Source organism: Crocodylus siamensis, chromosome 3 (assembly GCF_052110815.1).
Source record: "Crocodylus siamensis isolate JL-2025a chromosome 3, ASM5211081v1, whole genome shotgun sequence".
Classification (NCBI taxonomy): domain Eukaryota; kingdom Metazoa; phylum Chordata; order Crocodylia; family Crocodylidae; genus Crocodylus; species Crocodylus siamensis.
Window position 1 is genome coordinate 237,801,657 of NC_143397.1, and position 19,470 is coordinate 237,821,126.

Here is a 19,470-nt window from a genome sequence, read left to right on the forward strand (position 1 = left end):
TTCATATTGCTTTTCTGCTGAAGGGGAGTAATCATGAATGTCAAAGTACAAGTAGTAAATGAAGACATTTTAGCGCAAATTCCTTTCTTTATGGCAAAGATTACAAGAACTAACAATTTGGCTACAGCATTGTAAAAATTAGCTAGTTTTAAAAGAAATGTCTTTTTGGTTGGTACCCTCCAGAATTCCCTTCTTACTGTAAGTGTTCTCATATTAACAGTAAAATAACTCCAAAATCAGACTCGTTTCAAGTGACGCACACACTGATTTAATATACCTGTAACTGAGATTCCAGAGTCACAGGGAAACTTTTATAGGACTTCCAGTAAGGCTGTAATAGCACATGCATTTGCTGTTACACATTCAAGATGAATTCAGGATTAATTTTATTTAATCTACAAAAAATAAACTCCGCCTACTCCATGAAGCATTTCCAAAGACACAATGCACTTTTTCACTCTCATATTATTCTGTACTGTTGCTTACGTCCTAGCAATCATACCCCCATTTAAATTAACGGCATTTTTGTCTTTTGACTTTACTGGGAACACAATCAGGCCCCGCCCAGTTTGGCTCCACTCTTGCACACAGTCATGTTGACTCAAAGTGCTATACAAACAATGAAAACAATATGAGCACAAGAAAGTATCCTTTGTTTTTTCTAACAAAACAGATGTACGTACTTAGTTTTTCAATATTGGGCATGACCTTACTCCCTTTCTTCATATACGATGCACGGAAACCATCAACAGAAAAGATGATCAAAGGTGGACGAATAAAACTAAAACAAAAGAGAGATTACATGAACAGAAAGGAGCATTTTCAAACTGTTCTGCATTTCTGTGTACCCATTCAGTTAGACTAATGACAGTGTAAAATACAGTGCAATTCTGGAACTGTTAACTCTTTATATTAACAGATCAGTTTCATGTAATTAGTAACGTTTATATTTCAGCAACACCAAAAACCCTGACATTGTCCTTTGTGCAAGGTACATGAAATACATAGAAAAAAAGGATTTCAGTCCACATATGAATTTTTCACACATACACACACACACACACACTTCACTCTACAAAAAAAGAGCCATGGGATGACCTTGTCTACTTGCATAAAACAAAAGGCCACCTCTCTTTTGCTGAAATGAGAACCTGGTCAGGAGGTCCAAACCTTCTAAACCTCATGCAGCTACAGTAAGGCCTGCTTTTTCAAACCTGGGGCCAACTGTTAGGCATTCATTGTGTATCCATTCCCAAGCGACTCAGAAACTGCAAACCCATAGCTTTCATTGAAGTCAATAGAAACTGTGGATGTTCAGTACTCTAAATGTCTAAGCCAGTGATTTTCAACCTTTTTTCATTTGCAGATCCCTAAGTACTTTGAATGGAGGTGAGGACCCCTCTGGCAATTTCAAACAGATGTACAAACCCCTTTAAATTGTATGTGTGAGTATTCCCATACTTTAATTGATCACAGTCATCTTTTGTGACTAGTCATCGCTCAGGTAGTCATCCCTTAGACATAATCTGCAGACCCACAGGTTGAAAATCACTGATCTAAGCTAAGACTGAGGCCCTGGTTCAGAAAGGTACTTAAGTGTATGCTTAACTTCAAACTTGCAAGTAGTCCAATTGGCTTCAATGGGCCTATTCACATTCTTCAAGTTATTCACATGCTTAAATACCTTTCTGACTCAAGGCCAAAACTAGTCATGTTTTAGCACCTCCTCCCCCCTCTTTTAATATGAAGTGGTATCTAAGAACCTAGTGTTTAAAGAAAAAAGTTTGAGAATGGCTCACATAGGGCCAATGCTTATTAAAGTCAGTGGAAAGATTTCGACCAGCTTGAGTGAACTTTGGTTCAGTTCCATACTTAGGTAGTTGAAGTGGGAAAGTTTATCAGCCTGTGGCCAGCAGACACTTAGTTCTTATACAGTGTTTTTCAGCCACAGAGCACAAAGAGCTTCAGTATCATTATCCTAATCTTACAAACAGGAAAAGGAGGCACCAGCAGGGAAGGGACTTTCCCAAGGCTGTCTACAAAGCAGCAGTAGAGTCAAAAATTGTCCCCATGCTTCATAAACTCCAGATTAGCAGGCCAGTAGGCCACAGGGCACTTTAGTTGAAAATTACATGCAAGACACTTACCCTGCTGGGCATTCGGGAGCTTTTATGTCTTCACAGTCATCATCCACCCAATGGGTTTCTCCTACACAGAAAAGCATGTCATTCCTTTAAGTTGTTGATGAAACTACCAGGTTTACAAAGACCACCCGACCTCCACCCCAACCACACGCAAGAAGAAACAAATTATCCTGTGCTAATTTGGGTGAAATTGGCTTTTTATGTCCATTGCATGTGTATAGAACAAAATAAATTGGATAATTACACACTGTTATCAAAAATACAAACTTGGACCTGTAAGACTTAAAATCTAAATAAACATATTTCATTTTGAAGGCCTTATTAGATAGCTGCATAAATCTCCCAATGTTTTGAACCCTTCACAGTACAGAGCCACAAAGCAGTGGACACTATAAAAATGCAACCATTAACAAACTCTTAGTTTCATCGCTTAGCAGGACCCGTTTGACTTATGCCGTGAGATTATTCTAATGTTAGTCACTATCCTCTCTATGTTCCTTGCTGCTGCTTCTACTGTGTCTGAATTGGACCTGGGATACGCTTTGTACTTTCAGAGATCAGCAAAAAGCCAAAACACCACCCTCCACCAGCTTGTTTTATGAGACTGCCATTATTCAAAAGGAACTGTAGTTCAATTTTAAAATTGCAGATGTTTCAGAAATCTTCTAGAACAGCGATTCTAACTGGCCATGAGAAAAGAGTAGGAGAGAAGCTTGAACATCAACAAAAGATAAGAGTTACTTGTTCAAATATAACAAGATTTTTAAAAAGGCACATTTATTGCTAAAAGAAAAGATATTTGTAACCACTAATATGGAAAAAACTATTCTCATGTAAAGACATACTCCTGTAATGATGCCAGGGTCACTGAGAACAATTGTTCCTGCCTGGTTAAATAAAAACTACATATATTAAAGCTAGAGACAGCTTTAACTAATTCTTGATCTCTGTAAAGAACAGCACCTCAAAAATCAGGAGCTGAAATCTAGATCTAGTATTTAACTATTTCTGTGGAATGAGGAAAAATGCAATCTACTAACACTTGCTGGAAGTGGCACAGTTAGTTTTTCCTCTCAACCGCAAAAATCAGGACTGAGAGAGCAAAGCCTGCTCTGGTGAGAATCTGGACTTTGACCTGTTCTTGCCTTTCGAACATATGTAGTTAAGTGGCAGAAAAGAAATGGGAAGACGTTAATGATTCGAAAAACTTTTTTTTCCTGAAAGCAAATAGTTGAGAAGCCCAACCACCATTTGAGCTATGAGAGCGCATGAACTAGAGGGACCTACTCAGAACGATGCATGTACTTATGCAATGCAGGTTGTATCCCACCAAGATTAAGATTATGGTGAAAAAGGAGCTTCTAATACAGTGATTCGCAATCAGAGTGCCATGGCACCCTGGGGTACTGTGAGATCCTTGTAAGTGTGCCATAGGGTGTTGATCAATAGTAGCACTGTTAGGTGTGCAGACATGATTCACAAGATAAACCCAGAGGTTTCAAGTAGGAATCAATAGCGTCAAAAATATTCTGATCTGTTATGGTCTTTCTGAGATCCTTACAACAGAAGAATTGCTCTATCATTTTTCTGTAGTCAAACAAGTGAAAGCTGAGAGCTTGCATTTTCTGAGGGGTGCCTGGACTCTAAAAAGGTTTACAATACTGCTCTGACGGCTGGCTCACCACACCATGAAAAAAATTGAAAGTTCCCATAAAAAGTCTCTGTAATTAAAAAACAACAAGAATGAAGAGAAACAACATAACTGCACAAACCCGCCCAGCGTAACTACATGTTCCTATTACCCTTTGTCTGCTACAACCTGATTTAAAACAAGATACAACTGGTGGAAGAAGCACTTCATGTGAAACTCCTTCTTTAAAAGAATAAAGATAAAAATATCCAAAGTTAGGCCTTGATCCCAACTAAGCTCAACTGTATACCTGTACGGGCCTGTCTAAGCAAGGAGGGGGCCAAGCGTGCTTTGTTCACACTCTCTCCACGCACCCATGTGACACCTGTCTGGGGGCACATTCCAGACCCAGAAGTTTACTGGTGAGGTTCTGCTGGGCCTGTCTCCCCACTGCCCACTTTCAGGCCTGCCGGAGACTGATGGCTCAAGGGGAGATGTGGTGAAACAAGCCAGAGCACCCTAACTGATGTATTTCCAGTTTGGGATGCAGCTGGGACTCAGGTGAGAGGGTCTGCTTGCCCCCATCCTTTATCAGGACTTGCCAGTGTAGCAGTGTATAGAAGTCCTTCAGCAAGTAGAACCCTCTTTTCTTCCAACCAGCCTGTCAGACATAGCTACCGGTTAATAAAAGCTATTCCTATAGTTGCCAGTGCATAAACAAAGTGTTTCCAGAGAACTGATGGCACCTGCCAACACAGGGTGCAGAAAATTAAACCTCCCCAGCCACTGGCCCCACCCTTGGAAAAAAGAAACGGGAGGCAGTCTCACACAGTGGCAAAAAGCACTACCCGCAAGGCTGACCTCTACCAGCTCAAGATAGATAAAAGAGATAGAAATATGTACCTTTGCATACAACTTGATAATTAGTACAACAGTCTCCTCTGGCCATGCAGTCTTCAGAGCAGTGACACGCATTATCTTCATTCCTTGCTTCTCCACAGCGATCTTTGGTACATTCCCAGCCTCGAGCTAAAATGATTACAGGGTAAATGAAAACATAAGATAGGAGATTACAATCAAGCAAAAAAAAAATTAGAAAGCTTTCACTCAATTGAGTATCCTAAACAAACTTAGCCTAAGCATTAAAGTTGGATCTGGAAGCCTATGCCCAGCCTAATGCTTTCAAGAACTTTGAAATAGATATATTGACTATAAACAAAAAGACAACATGAGCCTGCAAATGGTAGGAAGGCTCAAGTACTTCCCCATTTCCAAGCAGCAAGCTTTATTAATTTAAACCAGTGATTTTCAGGCTTCCTGGTCACGGAACCCTTTCGTATCACTTCTTCTGCCACACAGCTCCTACCCTACCCTAAAGACTGGTTGCAGAGCCAGGCAACTTGGCCCCACAATGGCAATGCACTGCCTCCCGGCCTGGTCTGACATTATCCCCAATCTCTTTGCAGAACCTTTCATGGAAACCCAAGGCTCCCTGGAACTCAGTTTGAAAACGACTGATTTAAGCCATTTGTAGTTTAAGCCATTTTCCAAACTTAATACCACCAGGAACATCAATAAGGTATATTTATTTCGCCCTCCTTCTCTCAGATACACTACAGGGCGTGGGGCTATGCCTGCCTGGCTCCTATAGCCAGGCAGAGCAGGTCTGCCTCTGCCTCAATAAAGACCTCTGGTGGGAGGGAGGGAGACATCTTGGCACCCCCTCTAAATTAGCACCCAGAGTTGGTGCCTGCTCGCCCACTACTAGTTACACTACTGTTATAGCACACTCTTAAAGGCAAGGCTACACTCCCTGGGAGTTTTTCTGAGAAAGGCAGGTTATTGTCATGCACCCAACTCATCCCTATGGTGGTACTTCAACAGGCAGCACACACATGGAAGGGACACATGGTGGCATGGTGCTGAAGTGGTGCAGATGTGCCCTAATGGACTTAGCACAAACCTGGCCTTCCAGGGAAAGGTAGTACTCAGGTGGTTGTAAGACATCTTCTGTCTCTCCCAGTCCTGGACAAGCCTCAGGAAAACTTAAGCCAGGGGTGTCAAACACGTGGCCTGTGGGCCATACCTGGCCCGTGGGGACCTATGATTTGGTCCATAGGCTGAACCTGGTGCTACAGGCACTGCACACAGCATAAGGGTTAGTCTGGGGCACGCATTTCATGCAGCACACCACTGGATTGGCTCTCCATGCTGTCTTCTGCATACACAGGTGGCCTGGAGCCTAATTCAGACAGGCCCTGAAATCAGTACACAGGGTCCATCTGGCACAGCCTCTCTCTTCACACAATACAAGCCTTGGTGTGGGGCTGGTGCATGTTGCAGGCAGCGCATGCAGTTAGGCCACTGCACACACTGAACTCAGCACTGAGTGCTGCATGTGGTACCCTGCTCGACTGATCCTGCATGCTGGCTCCCTGCATGTGTGCTCTTGATCCGATCTGCAGAGCAACGCAACAACCCCCATGCAGCCCGGAGCCAGATGAGTTTGTCAGCTCTGACTGACACAATCCTGAAGGACCATTGAAGATATGGCTGCACATGGCAGAACCAACTCCTGCAAACAGGCCCACAGATGCAATCCCAAGGTTATTTTCGACACTTCCTGTCTTAGAAGAAACCTAAAAATCCTCCCCCAGATGGATATGGAACTTTAAGGGTCCCTTTAAATACTTATCCTGGCATAAAAAAACCAAAGTAGGGTTTGCAACTTATTTATCATTCTCTCTCTACCTCTCCTTCTAATGCCTGGAATTTTGTCTATACACATATCATAAAAGGGTAATATACTGTTATATACTCTGGTGATGGCACTAGTTAGCGTACTGAACACTTCTAAGTGTTTGATAGATAAGTATGCATATAAGTATATATTTGACATCTGAGACGGGAAATGGAGGGACTAATTTTTCACAGTACTAGCATCTTCCAAATTCCAACCTGCTGAAAGCACTCAGTACCTCACAGCACTATCTGATTTACCAAAACCACACCACACCTGCCTAAATTTCAGACCTTCCTGGCTACGGGTACCAAAAGACCAAATCAACTCAAGCTTTCCTAGTGAAATTATATGTTATTATTTATAGATGTCTGACGTGAGAAGTTTGCTGTGCAGAAATACCATTTTTCAATCAAAAAATGAATATATTGGGGGAAAAATAACCTGTGCTACAAATGAAGCTACTTTTTATTCTTGTTGTTTTACCTATGCACAAGCCCTTCTTCTGGCTTCTCAGTAAATGTGATTCTCTGTCAGAGATGAAAGCAATAAAAGTTCAAGGCTGTGGAGTGGGGAGGCCGGGCATCTGTCAGTCCTCACTATTTCCTATGAGTTTTTGGTACATGTGAAATATCTGAAATTCATGTATAATATTTTAGGACACAGGATGGCCAAACCTATGGCCCATGGGCCAGATCCAGGGAAAAAAAGCCCATATACGACATTTTTGCCCCTTGGTGTGCAACTGATTGAACTGTAAAGGTTACATTAGTGTGTTGTACACGCACCGACATCTGGAAATAGGTGCTAGGAATAACAGCAAACAGCTCAGCCCATCACCTGTCATTTATTCCTCTGAGAATCTGTGCATGACTTACAGCTTCTGTGGGACTTAAGAAATACATTGGTCTTGCATGGACCTTCTGCACAGCCATGAGAATGAACATTAATTGCAAGACTAACCACTAAACCACTGTCCTCTGCTTATCACTTATTTCCTATTCTAATTGAAGGGAAAACTAATACCTCAGCATGTATAGCTGACAGTTTTCAAAAGGGGGATCACAACAATAGTGGAATCTATTTTTCAGGTGAGGCCTAACATACAAGTATGCTGCCTTTATTTGCCCTGGAAGCTAAGCCAGAGCCAAAAGTGACTAGGAAAGATAGATTCATTTTCCCACCGGTCCTTGTAAGGAACTGTGGACCACACATTGCGATGCGCTAAATGTGCTCCAAGAAGAAAAGAATACAGCAGGTCCTCAGAGTGGTCCTTAGTTTTTCACCAGATAGATGCAGAGGGAAGGGGGGGGGGGTGCCAGGGAGAAGAGCCATCATACCTGTCTTTAAACACAGTTCATCAAAATCATAACAGCAACTGTTGTAGCTCTTGCACAGGTTGTCACAACGGCAGCCAGGGGGCTCAGCCTCTTGAAGTTCAAAGCATCTGTTTTTGCAGGACCCAGAAGTACTGATCCAGGGGGAATCTGACAGGACTGCATGGAACAAGAAACAGGGCAACATCTGTCAAACCATCAATGACTGCTAAGTGATTGCTCAAAGCAGTGCTAGTTTGATTAATGAAACTTCAGTCACCTTGTTACAGGAAGGGGAGAGGAAGGGAAAGGAGTAGGTTAAACACTCAGGTTGTTTGCAGAAGCCAAAGTCTAATCAACTAAAAAAGGCTGCTCTTTTAGAAAAAAAAGGGGGGCAAGCAGCATGTGGTGTTAATGTCCTGCAGAGAAATGCACCTGGCTTTCAGTCTAAGAATCAAGAGATCATTAGCAGAATGTACTGAAGTCTCAGAGGCTCACTTATAGGAGCTTCAAAGACTCACTCAAAAGTAGCCCCTTGTATTTAGAAACCAGGTGATGTTTTCATGCTCAACTGGGCAGTTATCATGAAAAGAAATGCAGTTAGTGACATCCAGAACGAGTTGGTTTACTATACTCCAAGCATGGAACAAAATTAAGATGTTTGACACACTGGGTTAGGGACTACACAGCTGTTTTGTGGGCTTCTGTAGAGTATTAAAATACAAAAATTAATTTTTTTTTTTTTTTTTTTTTTAGGATAATAACATGGTTGGCCTCAAACAGGCAGTTATTTCTAGCAGGGGAAACTTTTGAGAAAAAGTATAGTTCCTGGGGAGCAGCACAGGCAGGCAGCCTGCAAGTGTCCCCTCTCCCATACTCTGTGCTGATTGATCTGGGGATGGTGTGGAGAACTGGCTGCTGCACTCCTCCCTGTCCCAGGAGACTAGAGTAGTGAGGCGAAGCTCCCCTGCAGCTTCCCAGACCAGAAACCCCCATTACCGTGAAGCTGCAGGTGCAGGCTTTCAAGGTACCTTGTGGAGGAAGATTCTTCCCACCTACATCCCTGCATGTGGAGCTGCAGTGCTGGCTTTGAAGTGCTCTGTGAAGAGAAACTCCCAGCCATGTAAACATTTTAAAGCTGGTGCCTGCAGCTCCTCCAAAAGTTGGGGGAAGAGCAGGACAAAGCCCCCAGCCTGTTCCCCAGACCAGGCAATCCCTAGTCTGGGGAGAGGTGGGGATCATTGCCCTGCTGCTCTCTTTGCCTCCCAGATTAGTCTGTGAAGGGAGGGGAGGGAAGAAAGTATCAATGTAAAGCTCCCAGCCCTGGGCAGTCACTGCTGTTTCCCTCCACCCCTGGACCAGACCATGAAGGGAGCATACAAGAGTTAGTTTCTCTCCCAAGAATGCTCTCACAGGGGAGACCATCCAGGCTGACACCTGGAAAATTTTCTTCTAGAAAGGGTTCACTTCCTCCAGGAGAAACTGATGAAATGCTCATATGCATGTCTTTTCTACCAGGAGTACATTGTTTCTCTCAGTAGAAATATAATGCCTGAACGTGGCCAGTATCTTACACATCTGATTCAAAGTCCAAACTTCCCAGTAAATTGTAGGCTGTCAATACTCAAACTATTAAAATAGCAAGTGTTAGATTTCAATACTTAGATTTCAGTTTACCAGATGGGGGAAAAGCGTGCTATGTGAGATTTAATTGAGGATGCTGTTTACTACTCTACTGCATTAAAGACATTAAAGCAGGCAAAGAATGAGATATAAATTCATATTCATCTTCAAAAACAGTTTGAAATTTTTGCAGCGTCTCCTGAATTTTCTAATACCTATAAGAATTCATTCTAAGGAAATAGATAAAGCTGGCTTGGTGCTGAAGTTTTTTCTACAGCAGACTATTTGTTTTGATAGAAGATTGACTCATATACTAATTTTTAAACAAATCTGATGCCACACAGACTTTTGAAAAAATAAATGTTATGGATAAAAGACCATATTTTTGCTGCTGTTCTAGATAGTAAAAAATTTAACTGCAAGCCTTATTGAACAATCTTCAGAAGACATCATTATGACCTCAAGTTGCAGCAAGGGAAGTTTAGGTTAGATAGGAAGAACTCTCAGTAGGACAGTAGTAAAGTACGGGCACAGACCCAGAGAGGTTGTGAATCTCCATTCTTGGGGGGCAGAGGTGGGGGGAGGGGGTTAAGACCTGGCTAGACAAAGTCTTGGCTGGAATAATCTAATTAGGGGTGGTTGTGCTTGGCTGGGATGATTTTGTTGGGAATGGTCAAGAAGGGGGCTGGACTAGATCAGTGGTCACCAACCTGGTGCTTGCAATCAGCCAGTTGATCCCTGAGCCTCCTTAGGGCAATCCTAGGCTGGGGAGACAGATGGGCGCATGCACATGGGCACACCCACCACCCTCAGCCCCAGTCCCTGTGGGGGAGAGAAGGGGTGGAGGCCAGGTCGAGGCCCCTGCAGTGAGGGACTGACCTGTGGTTCAGCCAGGAGCAGGGGAAGGTAAGTCAGGCTCCAGCCCCATTGGGAGGACTGGAACCCCAGGGGGGCACCTCCAGGGGTACGGTGGGCTCCCTCCCCTTCTCTGCAGGGGTGGAGGCAAAGGTTGCAGAGGCAGCTGCTGCTCTGCCTCAAGCCCCACTGCAGCTGTGCATGTGTGACTCAGCTCAGCAGTGAGGACTTACGTGGCGTTGGGCCCTGGACTGGCTATGCCCCCAGGAGGGCACATGGGGGGAGTCCTGCCACTGGGCGCAGCCCAGCAGGGGCCCCGGGGGCGCATGCCCCTCCACACCTGTGCTGCCTCTGCAGGCTGCCTGCTGTACCTAGAGCACAGCAGGGAGGGGACATGAGCCCCCAAGGGATCTGCTGGGCTGTGCCCGCAGCAGGAGCTCCCCCCCGCATGCGCCCCTGAATGGCGGAGAGCTCCAAACCCAGCCACGCCAGGGCCCAACCCCACATTCCTTTTGCTGCCAGGTGGGCACAGCTCAGCCCAGTGGTGGCAGAGAAATGGGGTCGAGCCTCAGCCCAGCCTCGTCTAGGACTCTCCACCACCCAGGTGCATGGGGGGACAGGGACTTCTGCTGCTGGGCACAGCCTGGTGGAGGCCTTGGGGGCCCATGTCCCCTCCTCCCCATGCTCCAGGCGCAGCGAGCAGCCCGCAGCAGCAGCCGCTTAATCCCAGAGCACAGCGGAGCGGAGCACAGGCCTCTGGAGCACAGGTTGGGGGACCAAGGCTGCACCCAGAGGTAGAAGCCCCCACAACTGGGTGGTAGAGAATCTCAGACCAGGCCAAAAACCAAGCACAGTGGATGTGCTGCTGCCAGAACCACAAACCTGGTTTCTCTCCTTCCCAGAGGAGCTCCTGTCTGCATGGGTGCATTTTTGGTGCAAAACCTCAGTACTAACCATAGGTGCGACAGGGGTTACTTGTTTCATGAAATCCAGACTCCAGCTCCTAGTGCTCTCTTGAGCACTGTTTAAGAGCCCTGCCTAATTTAGCCTTAACTATAGGGGTCAGTTGACCTGGGAATATAGCTGGGCCTTTCATCTTCCATGTCATCTTACCAGCGTTAACAAGCACTGGAGGGAGTTCTCACTGCTCCTTTAAGAGTACTGGGGCCCAGATCCTCAGGTGGGTCCCTCAGCCATTATATTCACTCGGGTCATATCACTTTTCTCACTCCAACAACCTATCCCCATATTGTGGTCACAAAATCTTTCACTAATTTTGGACAGACCTATATTAAAGTTAACAAAGAGAGAATAAAATATACTGTTATGTTATATACTGTTATTTCTCCATTTTCTTTCAGCTGAGCCTCACCCCTTTGCCCACCCTTTACTTCCAAAAAGTGATCTTCACCATAAAAAAGGCTGACCACTGGACTAGATGATCTCCTGAGGTCCGTTCCAACCCTAATTTTCGAAGATTTTATCCCAAGGCTACTAACTGGAGCATCCCGAAACAAAGCTGGACGGGTAGTTTGGCGTATTTAGAGTGAGCTGTTTGATAAAAGCAGCATGGGAAGGCTAGCATGGTTAGGTGTCATAGTTATAGTAGTGACAAGATGCAGGCACGTGATCAAAGTTAAGGGAAACAGTAGATGGTTTCATTGCTTTGCTTTTGAGGCTTGGTGGTTTTGTGATGGGGGTTTGGTCAAATAGGTAAAGCTTGTTGCATTTTTTTATTTAGTAAAGTTATATGTATATTAGTACCTAATGGAAAAAACCATAGGAGCATTCCTATGAAAAGGCACTCCCAGAACATCAGTTGATAGACATGCTAAATTTGAGAATGATGATCACTTAGAATGTCATGGAGCTAAACATAAGCTAGCAACATGCATAACAGAGGCAAGGATTTTTGTGGATGATATCTTTTATTCGACCTTCCCCCTCACATTTCCTGGACCATCATGGCTACATCACTCCATCATTACCACAACATATATGTGGTAGCATTACTACAACATACATGAGCTAGCAACATGTTATCCAGTTACTGGAATCATCTTGTTTGACAATGTCCAAAAAAACCCAAAGCAATGTTCTTTGCTTTACATTCATTTACTCTCCCAATCCTGATTACAACAGGAAATTAATTTTGAAAACTCTCATTTTTACCAAAAATAACTCCTTGTGACCGATTAATCACTTCTGGTATCCTGAAAAATGAATGTTGTGAACTAACCTTTTTATTTCAAATTTCAACAGCTAGTTACTAAGCTTCTGAACTGTTCAATCCAAGCTGAGAATGACGCATTTAATTTCATACCTGCACAACAGGCATTCTTTGGCACTGTGCAAGTCTTACAGTTAATTATGGTTTCCTGCTTTAATCACTTGGGTCTGATTTGCAGAAGTGCCAAGAATCACTCTCTCGCCTTAACTTCAGCAGGAGCACTTTATGCTTATAAAAATTAAATCTATTTGTTTTGAGCCAGTACATGCTTGTCAATCCAATTTTTCACCTTCAATGGGACACTGCAATCCGTTTGAATTTATTTGAAGTTTTATTTAAAAAAACACTATTTCACTAAATCTTTAATTCAACCATCTCACTTCATAATGAATATCTACTAGGCTGTGTGAAGCTTGGGTGGTGATTTGATCTGGAGGAGATTCGACCCGATTTGGTAGTTGAATCTCTGAATCTGAACTGAATCAGGGGACCAATAAAAAGGTGCAAGTTGATTCAAAGCTGTCTGAATCTTCAGAAAAGATTTGGAGAGCTTCCATGATTCGGATCGTCCCTGCCCGCCGCAGCAGGAACCTGGAACCAGATTCCATGCTGATAAGTAGGGGGTAGGAGGAGGGGAGGGGAGGAGACCCCTGCCAAGCCCCAACCCCTGCCCGCCCCCCCACCATGGCTGACCTGCCTGCCCCAGCTCCCAGCACTTGGGGAAAAAAAGCTCTCATTCACCAGGTGCTGCCAGACAGGGGGTGATCCCTGCTTCTCCCCACTGCCCCATGGGGGGAATTTGCCATAAGCCCCCTGCCCCCCCATTTTCCTAGCCCTCCCACAGCTGCCCGACCCGCCTGAGCTCTGGGTCTTTAATGGAAAAACAAACAACGCCCCCAGACTCACTGGTGCTTGCAGCAGCCTCAGGGCTTCAGGGGGCCCGTGGAAGAGCCCCCCTGCAGTGTGGGGCAGTGGGGATTGCCCCACATCCAGCAGAAACTGGTGATTCCATTTTGTTTTTTCTTAAAGGGATGGAGCTCACATGGGCAGGGCAGCCATGGGGGGCAGGGGGATTGGGGGGGGTCAGAGGGCTCATGGCAGAGCTCCCCATGCAGCGTGACCCTGACAGCATCTGGTGAGTCGAGGCTTTATTTCCCAAGTGCTGGGAGCTAGGGTAGGCAGGGCAGCCATGGGGGGATGAAGCCCATCAGGGATGTGCCCCTCCTCCAGACCCCCCTCCCCGACCGCTTACCTACCAGCATGGAATCCGGCTCCAGCTCCCTGCTGCAGCGGGCAGGGACTGTCTGAATCATCAAAGCTCTCTGAATCTTTTCCGAAGATTTGGAGAGCTTTGAATCAATACAGACCTTTTTATTGGTCCCAATTCGATTTGGATTCGGAGATTCAGCCACCAAATTCTAATCAAGGCTGAATCTCTTTCGAATCAAATCAGCACCCAAAACTTTGCACATAGCGTTAAACCCCTTCTGGTCTGTTACAGTCTTTTTTAGTTCTTTGCAACAGAAATATTTCCCTATTATTTTTCTGCAGTCAAAAAACGAGTGAAAACGTAGCATTTTCCAAGTGCCTCAAACCTCACAAGGGGTATTATAAACACTCAAAATGCATGGCAGACATTTCAGATCTACACATTTGTCTCAGTGTCTGTTAAAAGGTCAGTTTTGCAGAAAAACCCAACACCCATTTGAAACACAATTTCAAAGTCATCTGTGTCTTGATGTACTGGTCATTAGTTTCAATTTGCTCAGCTGGGTGTTGAGCTAACTTCTGAAAAAATCTTTTGAAAAATTGCCCTTAGACAATTTACTGTCCATTAAATGTCATTAAATTTGTCCATTATTTAACTTCTTCTGATATTTTCTCCTTACATGTCGGGTATTCACATTTAAGACCAGAATCCCAGATGTGTCAAGTTGTAGGTTTGAGACTCAAGGATGTATTTCAGAATGCTTTATGTTAGCACTGCCCCTTTTCATCTCTCTGAGAGGAAATTACTTTCAACAGAGCCTCTGCCTAGTTGGGAACCTACTCCATAATGTTCTTGAAAACAACATCTCAGTGTGTGATAAAGGAAAATGTGACAAGCCTTGCTGGATGTTATAGAAGCAACAATGTCAACAGTGTTTGAAGTAGTATCTCAGTGACCTAGCGTTAGCTGGGGTGAAGAACGGTTTCCATTATCTTGTTAGTCGGATATCATTCAGCTATTACTTTTGTTATTTTCCATCCATTTGACAACTATCTTGCCTTGATAAGTTAAAAAGCAAAAGTGTTATCCAGCTATTGTAGTACATAACTATTATACCTACTGAGCTACCGTGTGACCCTTTATATTTCACATCAGAATGATACAGTGCAACTCATGTCCACTGTTATATGGAAATTCTTCAATTGTTTGTTTCAGATGACCTTGTGTCTGAGGCCAAACCGCAATTTTCAGGTCATACACAATGCTGTGGCCTGAGTACTGTTGTGTCATATAGTTTGAACATGAGTCAACATCTTTACAGGAGCCACGCGACTGCCAGCGAAGGTACCTTTCAAACTGTCAGATTCTTTTGCACTGAATACAAGCTTTTTTTCAAAATTCCTAGACTGGCTTTGAAGATCCTGCCATCAAATCTGAATCTCATTGGAGAGAACGGGGGTTCTCTTCACTTCAGGATTTTTTTCCCATTACTTAAGCACTTTTTCTTCTGAGCTGCCTTCAAGTTGAGCTCAAATAATTATTGTTCTTTAAGGCTCGCTCTAGCTTGAATGATATGATACTGATAGGGAAATAAATCCTGTGAAGTGAAACTGTCTTGTGTCTGTTATATGTATATGAAAATGATAACACTTCCAAGCTCTGTATCTTGTATCCACCTAGAAGAGTGCCATATTGGTTGATTGATTTGACTCCACCCAGTTATTAATGTGGCAAAAATACAACGCCTACTTGCAATGACTAGATTACTTTCAATGGATGACTACTCAGGCATGCTTGCATAATGCTCCTCAGAGAAGACACCACACGGTAAGAATAAGGCAGCTGCTATATAAAAGGAGAGAGGGCAAGAAGAAAGTTACTTTTAGAGTATGGGGTGGCAGTTTTGCTTCATGTTGCTTACTCTACACTTCTATATGGCTGAGCGTCATTGAAAGGAATAAGATTTCACTGTAAGATGTCATTACATTTTAGCTATAAAATACAGAAAGGATTAAGAATAAGGCTTCAACATTCTTACAGGCATTGGAATACTAAAATTTAAGGGCCCACTCTTGTGTTTAATTGATGTATGACAACAGGATACCATACTTTGACCATTCATTTTGAAACTATTTAGTTAGCCAATAGTCAAACATAATAGGACAAGTGTAAGAATAGTGCAGCCTCAGTTCTTAGTTAGTGTTCTTGCTTTGGATAGTTTAAGTCAGTTCCTTATAGTATTTTAATGCAGATGTGTATACAAATTAATAAGTCATCTAAAGCACAATCCAAATATTGTAGAAGTTAACTTTTTTAGCGCTTGATACTACTTTCTCACATGAGTACCTAAGATACAGATAGATTTAAAAGATGTAGCACAGGATTCATAAAACATAAATGGAATAGACTAGATTTGAAAATTTCAAGAACCTACAACATGCACCTGTAAAGATAATGCACCAGTCATGCATAACAATGGATGGTAAAAACAGTGTTTTCCGTAGTCCATCTAATAGTAACATTAATTCTAAAAGATAATTATGTGAGCGTTATTAAAAACATGGAATTAAAACTCAAGTTAAAGAGGATCCCAAAGCAATCGTGTAGCTTGACATTTCACTGCATTGAGTTTCTTAAAAGCCATTCTCTATATGCAGTTCCATTATTATTAATAGGAGTCATATGTGATTATGAAGGCATAAACTGACTCCTTTTGCATTTGTTACCAGTTAATACAAAGGTACTCTGCCCAACAGTATATCCTTCCTTTTGCAGACAATAATTCAGTTCTTCCATTTATTCTATCTGAACGTGAATTTATGAACTTGGATTTTACATCCTGCTTCCATTATATGTTAATGTTGACATATTGTAAGTAACTTGGTTGACACAAAAACAGAAGAGTTAAAGCCATCACATTACAGCCAATTTTCTGATTGCTAAACCCCAGAAAAATCAGCTGTAACTGCACCAATCAAACCAAAAAAAAAATCATTGACAGTCTGCATGTTGAAACCATGAAACATAAAGGTGTTAGAATGACTCCTACAGAGTTAACAATTAATAGGAAACTAATAACAGAATATACTTTAGCAAACAAGAGCAGCCCTTGTATTTAAAGTAAAAATTCCAGGAGCAACAACTCCCACACTTTTAATTACCTACATGTCTTTACTCAGTCACTCACTGTCCTGATTAATGCTGTGATTAGACACCCATTCCAGGGGGAGAAAAAGCCATACAGACACACAACCACGAGCTCATTGGTAACTCAACCAGGTCATGGTAAACAACCAATTTCTTTATGAAAATTCTCAAGCTATCTTTACAGATGGGTATTGTAAATGAAACCCTTTCACTTCAGTTACATTACCCAAGTCAAGGTCAATTACCACAAGCTTCCTATTTCATGCCAATGAAAGAAACAGACACACAAGCCAAGTCCTTTTTTTTTTCTAACTACTTTTCCACGTTATATATTTTTTCCCCTTGGACTCTGCCTGAATTGACAAAATCCTATATCCTTGACAAAATGTAAACACAGGTCCCTGTGGCAGGCCCTTTTCCTCCTCCACCCATAGGAGAACGATGCAAGACTGAAGAAAAATACATGAGTGACAGCACATCTGCTTCATGCAGCTCCTGATATTAAGCTAACACCTGCTATTCTCACCCCTTCATTCTTGCTGTTAGTTGTCTGCCGTCTACTGTTCAGAAACCAGCATGACCGGCAGATACAGAACTCTAAGAAGCTATTCTCTATGCCACTAGACATGAAATGATTCTGGCTGATCAATAAATGCACAGATTGCTTTTTAGCTAGCTATAAAAACTGTACACAAACTCAACCAGTAGTTTCTACATTTCTTTTATTTATCAAATGAATCTATACAGAGTGGAAAAAACCCCCAAACCAGGCATGATATTCAACAGTTAATGACAAAATCAGGGTAAATGGACTCAACCCTAAAATAAGCCTGATTTTCCATAGTCACATGCACACAGAGCAAAAGTTTAAGTAAATAGGTGACCTATAGGTGAGTCCCAAAGGTCAACAGGCTTGGGATTGTTAACTTATTCTTCACTATATCCTACAACTAAAAGGAACAGTAAACTACTGTTTCAGAGTGGGAGTGGTTTCTAACTACAGCATATAGCATAAGGTTAAGGAGATGTACAATTTATGTCAGTTACTGTACCTGAAATTGGGCCCTCCTCCCATTCTTCAGATCTTCTCAATCGATTTGCTGTAAATCCTATACAGACATTTACTCCAAAGGCAAAAGCAAACACAGATATTACCTGTAAAAGGAAAAAAGCAAAGTGATCAGACTAAGCAAAACAGGAACCTGAATTGAAGAGTATGATGATTAAAGTAGAGGACCAACTATACTATTTGAATTCCCTGTCACTGCAGTTCCTATTACTGGAACAGTAAATGACAGAGTCACAATTTGAATCAAAACCAGAAGGGGCTTTATGAATAAAACATCTGATTTTAAAGCTCAGCTGTTTCTTTCTGTAGAATTTATTTCAAGAGACAGTGGTTACTCCTTTAAAAACAAACATGGTCCTTGCCTTCCCTACCTGATTGAACTGGAAACAGTTTTTCTTAGCCATACTAGAGAATTCTTGAAAAGTCTTTGCAGTAAGTTCTCTTTTTCTTTATATTGAGTGCAGTGCTCTGTTTGCTCTGTGAGTTCAGTCTATTAGCTACAACTAATCCCACCTGGTGAGGTTGACAGGCTCATTTGATTTGTCCAGGGGGTGATTTCATCATGTTTCACTCACAAATCGCAGCTCTGAGTGCAAGAAGCTTCAGGCATCATCCCTCTCTCGCCCCCCTCCCCCCCACAAAATACACACACACACACACACACTTTTATGTGGTTTCCTCTGGCAATGCAAGTTTTTCTTATGTTAATAACAGTTCATGTTCATGTTTTATTCTCTTCACAAAAGTAGCATGGTTAAAAGAGAAACCAAATGTGTTTTCATCCAGCTAAAACTGAAAAACACTTGGGCTATGGGATGAAAATATTCTGTTGCCATATTCAAACATCACAAAAAAGTGCAAACGAGAATTTCAGCGTAGTTAACTTTTAGGCATTAGACACCACAATAATGCACAATAACTTTAATACATTAAAGACACACAGACTAAACTGCCTTTGCACAGGAGCTGTAATTTTTGTTTCTGGTTCTAGAAGATGAATCACTGGTCTCACACTTGTGAGCGACAACTGACGCTTGTAAGTGGATTTCAGCAGAATCTCCAGGACGGCCACAACACGGAAGAGAAGAATGCCTTTCTCAGACTGTGATCCCTTCTGCTGCTGTTACAGTGCAAGCCCCAAGAGTAAGCTTTTATGTAATTGCACACAATTTTATCCAAGCATTTTGTAATCTCAACATATCTGAAAGGAAGTGAAATGTCAGCCCTTCCCCATTTCATTTACCATTTAAAAAAAAAAGGTCAGCAGCTTTGATAAGTAGTCCTATTTACATAGTACACAGTAAGAGAGAGTACAATGAGAGAGAATAGAATTATGGTTCAAAAGGGTGGTTTAGATATTATTTGCCAAGGCAATTTATTTATCAAAGTCATTGGGCCCTTTTTTGCCAAATGAAAACTTCTTTCACTAAACTGTTTGCTAAAAACTAGACTTAAAGGGACAGAGTCAGGATGGGCAAGCCTTAAAAAGGAGTTTCCAAATTTCCT

At 42.6% G+C, this 19,470-nt stretch overlaps 1 protein-coding gene across 1 annotated transcript in view; it reads right to left on the reverse strand.

The window, feature by feature from the left end:
* ENPP2 (ectonucleotide pyrophosphatase/phosphodiesterase 2) overlaps positions 1-18,478 on the reverse strand; it is a 74,246-nt gene extending 55,768 nt beyond the window's left edge. The window contains exons 1-6 of the mRNA XM_090040553.1: positions 18,336-18,478; positions 17,948-18,050; positions 7,855-8,010; positions 4,678-4,803; positions 2,148-2,208; positions 684-781 (exon numbers count right to left, since the gene is read on the reverse strand). Of these exons, the coding sequence (XP_089896679.1) occupies positions 684-781; positions 2,148-2,208; positions 4,678-4,803; positions 7,855-8,010; positions 17,948-18,050; positions 18,336-18,368 (577 nt within the window). The 5' untranslated portion in view covers positions 18,369-18,478. The remainder of the gene's footprint in view (positions 1-683; positions 782-2,147; positions 2,209-4,677; positions 4,804-7,854; positions 8,011-17,947; positions 18,051-18,335) is intronic.
* Between the last annotated feature and the right edge of the window lie 992 nt (positions 18,479-19,470).